General features: G+C 31.0%; 1 protein-coding gene across 1 annotated transcript; it reads left to right on the top strand.

Annotated features, from left to right (window-relative positions):
• Window positions 1-1294: 1294 nt before the first annotated feature.
• Window positions 1295-4979, top strand: LOC111055075. Its single transcript, XM_022342242.2, has 4 exons — window positions 1295-1599; window positions 2020-2139; window positions 2890-3054; window positions 4562-4979. Exons 1-4 carry the CDS (start codon window positions 1504-1506, stop codon window positions 4583-4585), a joined length of 405 nt encoding a protein of 134 aa, XP_022197934.2. The 5' UTR covers window positions 1295-1503; the 3' UTR covers window positions 4586-4979.
• The last annotated feature ends 1078 nt before the right edge of the window (window positions 4980-6057 follow it).

Raw genomic sequence — 6057 nt, forward strand, 5'->3', positions numbered from 1 at the left:
CTTTCACCCCAAAAACACAGTAAAAACTGACAATAATCAACAGTAATCGGCTTGAGATAACAGCAAAAGTTGCGACATAAATTCCCTATACCATGGGATATCTACTTACGCTATTGTTTCTCTATGCCTAGAGTTTCCCACTTTTATTTCACATTTTCATAACTTTCTTTGTTATTTTGTATTATGTTTGTTTGTAGAATAAATGAATTGTTTGATTGATTGATAGATATTTATCAAAATCATCATTGCTCGATTTTCATTAAATTTGTGGTTGGACAATATACATTCAGAATTGAATAATATCATCAAATAATTATTTGTTTGATTGTTGTGCTTCATATTACAATCAGAGCCCAATCGGGCTTATGCCTTGGGCATAGAGAAACAAAAGAGTTATTGTTTCTATGCCTATTGTTTTCTACTTTGATATCACATTTTTATATCTTTCTTTTTCTTGTATTATGTTTGTTTGTAGAATAAATGAATTGATTGATTGATTGATAGATATTTTATCAAAATCATCATTGCTCGATTTTCAATGAATTTGTGGTTGCACACTAGCCAGTTTCTCCATTCATAATAATTGTATAATAATATTATCATCAAAGTATTATTCTGAGTGGAAAAAATAATAACAATATAAGAACAGAAAATCCAATATAATCCACCGAAATGATAATAATATCACATACAGGACAAAGCATCTTCTCACAAGAGAAACCCTGGCTTCATTAACACTGAAACTCCGATAAAGGTAATCTGCATACGATAGTGGGTACACTAATAAACATACCGGTAAGAGCACATAGATAGGTGCTTGTTCCATGCAAACAAATAATTATTCCGATTTTCCCAGTCGACGGAAAATATTGTTACATCTTTGATAGCAAAACCATCTCCCGAAATTTGTTTGCTTTGTAAACAAACGCGCTCTGTAATTGCTCTCGCCTAATTAATTGGGTTTCATGAGAAGGTGGGCTGAACCAGGCAAACAAGCAGCGCTCAGTTATGTTATGCATGCGCCTGACAAACAAAATATTCAATGTTTCAAACGGGTCGTTTCCGATTGAAATGTTAATTGCTGTGCGGGATAGAAATATATTTTTAATTTTCAGTTTGATACAGATTTATAATGTATCTCGTCTCTATTGTTTAACTCTATCGGAATCTCTCTTATGAAAAAGCAGTATATCTATCTATCTATATCTATCTATCTATCTATCTATCTATCTATCTATCTATCTATCTATCTATCTATCTATCTATCTATCTATCTATCTATCTATCTATCTATCTATCTATCTATCTAGGTATCGATTTGGGCATTACGGTATCCCTTGGTATCCGTTCGTATCTCGTACCGCGGTACCATTAATAGTATCATTTCGTACCGCGCTCTCATTGGTTGATCAACACGCGTTGCCAACCTTGACAACTGCCCCATACCAACATCACTTCTGTGATCTTAATAATTATTGTGATTTCTGCAATTGAGGTTATGTTATGATGTTTGTTGTGGTATTTGGTTTTAATACGTTATATAAAAAGATATTAATCGACGGTGAGCTTCAGAAAAAGAAATGCCTCCTCCTGAGAAAAGTAAGTAGGCCTACATTCAAATTATTATTCAATTAATGATCGTCTATCACTAGTTTCAAACTTTCAATTGAACTTGTCCTGATGAGAAAATAAATAATCCACAAATCTGGGAGAAACATGCTTGATTATTCCGTATTTGAATTATTCTCAATTAATTATTGTATGATTATGAAGTATAGTGACTATTTTATATATAACATAATGAGATTTTATTACATCCTTCTCTGATAACTTGTATTTTGACCTAGGCTAGGTACCTTAGTAGGCTGCTATTATTTATTAGCTCAACCAGAGACAAGTAGAACACTGATAACCGTATTCATGTAGAATTAGTAGAATACGGTACGGAATTTGTTTAGTATTTCCGGTTCAAGTTTCAAAACTTTATATTTTTAACAATTTGTTAATATTTCATTCCAGGTACAAGAAGCAACGGCTGAAATAGTTACCTACATTGAAAGAATCTACAAAAGAAGAATTACCAAATTGAATGAAAGAATAGACACAACAGAGATGAAAATTAAGGCTAACACATCATTGGTAAGTGTATTGTATTGCTCGAATTCTCTGTTTTATTTATATTTTTCCTAAAGGTGATGCTCACTAAAGGTCTTGAGCAATGAGAAGGAAGAAGTGGGTCAATGGACCTACAGCTTTAGGTGGGTTCCAAACGATGGGAAGCAATTTTAATTCTCATAATTCATATTTTGCAGAGCAGGCCTCAAGTGGTTAGGCTAACCTCACATTGAAAATACAGCAATCTAATGGTTGTTTTCACATCAGTCAACATTATCGGCCAGATATTACTTGATAAAAATTGCATTAAACAGATGGTCAGCACTGACTATCGGATGGTGTGAAAGTGCTCTGTTATGTTAGATGCAATTTTTCTTATGTTGGGCTGTTGATTTTCGGTTGTAAATCAGGTCTGAACTCTCCGTATTCCAGCATCATTAGAATTTGTAATTTTATAATAATGAATAATAAATATTTCTTCTACAGTTGTCATCCTATCTTCAACTGTTGATTGAATATTAGTTAATAATTAATGTTGTAAAAGTGTACTGTTGTAAGTTTGGAGTTATAATGCCAAATAATGCATCCCAATCTTTGAAAGGTTTATTTTTTTCCCGGTTCATGAGCAAAAATAGTAATGTTTATAAATAAGCAATTTGATGCTGAAAAAACTGTGAGAAAAAGGAAATTCGTTGTGTTTGAATTACTTAGTAAAATCGCTATACTTGTTATAATCATTAATGAGGTATAAAAATCTTTCTTTTTTTGTTTCAGAGAGCCAAGCGTAATTTGTTTAGTAAAATCTTGTTCCTCTATATTTATGATGATGTTGATTGTGATGATGATAATGATGAAGACGACGACAACGACAAAGATTATGAAAATGACATTCATTTTAATTCAGATTCTAATATGGATATGGAGAAAACAGCTTCACCGGTATGAATTGAATTTATTCAATATTTTTTATTGAATTTTCCTTAGCATGGTAGGAATATCTAATAAAACTGCTATCTAGGTTGCAAAATTAGAATTATTTATAAACAAGAATTATTTTGAGGAAGACAAGAAGGCATGAATTTTTTCTAATCTTTGTGCACTTGAATATTATAAAATAGACAAAATCTATTAAGCTTTCTATTTTTCATGCGGTTTCATATGTAATTAAGGATTATTTTTTAAGGTTGCGTTTGTCTATTATAGACTTATTCTACAACTCTCTCTTCGAAATTAAATTTTCTACAAGTTCTGTGGAAAATTATTCTGTGTTTATCGTACATTTAACATAGTAACTCTGCTTCAAACCATAGGAACTTGCTTTTCAGGACCAAGTTTCGCGTATTTCGTCACATATCATGAAAATTACTGTAGCTACAGGTCTGGAAACGGTTTTATTCAATTTCTCAGTTAATTTTACATAAATTACGCTGGAAGGGTGTCACATATCATGAAAATTACTGTAACTACAGGTCTAGAAACGGTTTTATTCAATTTCTCAATTAATTTCACATAAATTACGCTAAATTGTACATCTTAATTAGTAGCCAACAAATATCTGTAGGGCTTCGTTTCAGAACCGGCACAAAAATGCAGACAAAATCTTTCACTCTGTATAACTTGTTAACTAAGCATTTTCGGACCTACGTTAATTAAAACAGTTTTTCTTCTTTTGATGTAAGGAATCACACCCTGACTTATGAGCACCTTTTTTCAGAACAATCTGTATATACTACTTAGATACATGTATGCTTTCAAAGTATTAGAGATGTTTAACAGTAATAGTGACAATTTCTGCTGTCAGTCATATTCCTCATTTTGTAGATTAGTCAGAAAGTGACTATTCAATCATCTTCCAGAAGAGATTGAGGCATTATTATAGGTTGTTCAATGATTTCTCGAGAGTCTATCCCAAATAGTTCTATCCTTAAGTTATTCCAAGTCTTATTATTTATATTTCCTCTATATTTTGTCAAAAGAATGTCTGTTATTCTTTAGAATTAGAATTTTTCAAGTCTGAACATTTACTTTCACCTACTTGACATATAATTTTTTTTTAAATTAGATTACATACTTATTCATTGGGCTATTAAAAATAATCAAGCAACTGAATTAATAATGTTAAAGTTTCTCAGGTGTTCAGCAACTCCTCCATGTAAACAGGGAAACTTCCCTTGCATGGGACTGGTTCTTGTCAGTTAAATTCTTTCTGTATGCTTGAATTGTTATTAATTATTAAATGTATGTATTGTTTTCTAGCAATGAAGAGTTTTAGATTTGATTTAATAATGTTTAATAGTGATCATCAGTTGTGTATTGCTTTTATTGGTGGGGAGGTACTTATAGGTATTCCACCTCTCCCTCTCTGTAAGAGCCATGTTATTGTTACAGATTTCTGAACTAGAAACCAATTTGCTGATTCTATTTTATTTGTTTTTTAATGTTTCAGGAACCTAACTGCTCAATCAGTTGAAAAAACGGAAGATATGTGGACTCTGCTACAGTTCTGTACCTTTTAAACAAACACAGTGACTGGCCTACATTAGGTGTTTTAATGTAAAATGGACAATAAGACCCGACGTTAAGCAGCTCTTTAACTAAAATCAAAGATGATGAAAAAGATTGCCTTATGAACATTACCTAGTTTCGAGTAGTATTTTTTTTTATTTGGTTATTTCAATTTTTACATGTAGACTTCTATTGAATGTATTGGATAAAAGGCGATTTCCATGTGAACGATAATGATTGCCAAAATCAAGGATGATGGAGATTTTTGACTCATGAACATGACCTAGTTTCAAGTGTTTTTTCAAAATTGCTTTTTTAATATTTTCATGAGAACTTGTAATAAATGTATTCCAAATCAACTGTCTCTTCTTATTATTATTATTGTTTGTAGCCTACCTAATAGTAGTAGTATTGCGTGGGGGGTGGGGCTTGGTAGAATTCCATAACCAAAGACCAAGACAGGCGACAAATAGCCTAAGACAATTGAGATTACTCTCCATACAATATGGTTCTGCAGCCCAAGACAGGCAGAGGCAGACAACTATCAGTAGACTTGTGCTTCACTGTATGCTATGAGAAAAGTAGTAAAGTTGATCCTACATTCTTTTGTTATGAGTTCACTATTCCAAAATAAATAAGCGGCAAATAATTAAATTAACAATATGATTAAGTACACTGAATTATAATAAAATGAAGTATTTATAGAATAGCATTTAGTACCTTCTTTGAAATTAATATAAAATAATAGATTAAAAACACAAAAATTAAAATACACTATTATTTTATATTTATATTATTATATATATTTTATTATTATAAATACTATTATCATATTAATTTCAAGAAAGGGTATAATGCTATTTTATATATAAAAATAAGTAGCCCTGATTACATATATTTTAATAATATAATTCTATCAATTATAACTAAAATACACTCTACACTATTGATTATATAAGAGGTAACACAGGTATTATCCAATATTAACTCACATAATAATTCACTCATCTATATTATATAAAAGCGAAATGGGACTCACTCACTTGCAGAACTAAAAATCTACCGGACCAAAAACGTTCAAATTTGGTAGGTATGTTCAGTTGGCCCTTTAGAGGCGCACTAAGAAATCTTTTGGCGATATTTTAACTCTAAGGGTGGTTTTTAAGGGTTTAAAGTTCTTTTAGCATGTATATTCTTCTTATTCCAATATCTTAAAATTATAATTGAAATGTCCATACCATATGTTAATATAGAACTATAATCTAGAGAGAGTACCTCTTTGAAACAGTTGTTCTGGTAACTAAATTAAAAATTTTGTCAGGTTGGCATCAAGTTGAGTTGACTTTTTTAGGTTAGTTGAAGATTGAAATGCATTTATCCAGGACCTCCTAAATACCAATTTATCCAGTTAACCAAAATTAGCGTTTTCTCAGCTTT

This window comes from Nilaparvata lugens, chromosome 7, assembly GCF_014356525.2.
Source record: "Nilaparvata lugens isolate BPH chromosome 7, ASM1435652v1, whole genome shotgun sequence".
NCBI lineage: Eukaryota > Metazoa > Arthropoda > Insecta > Hemiptera > Delphacidae > Nilaparvata > Nilaparvata lugens.

Coding starts and splice junctions, on each gene's coding strand:
- LOC111055075 (XM_022342242.2), top strand. CDS start 1,504: ATGATGTTTGTTGTGGTATTTGGTTTTAATACGTTATATAAAAAGATA. Junction 1,600..2,019: donor AATGCCTCCTCCTGAGAAAA/GTAAGTAGGCCT, acceptor ATTTCATTCCAG/GTACAAGAAGCAACGGCTGA. Junction 2,140..2,889: donor TTAAGGCTAACACATCATTG/GTAAGTGTATTG, acceptor TTTTTGTTTCAG/AGAGCCAAGCGTAATTTGTT.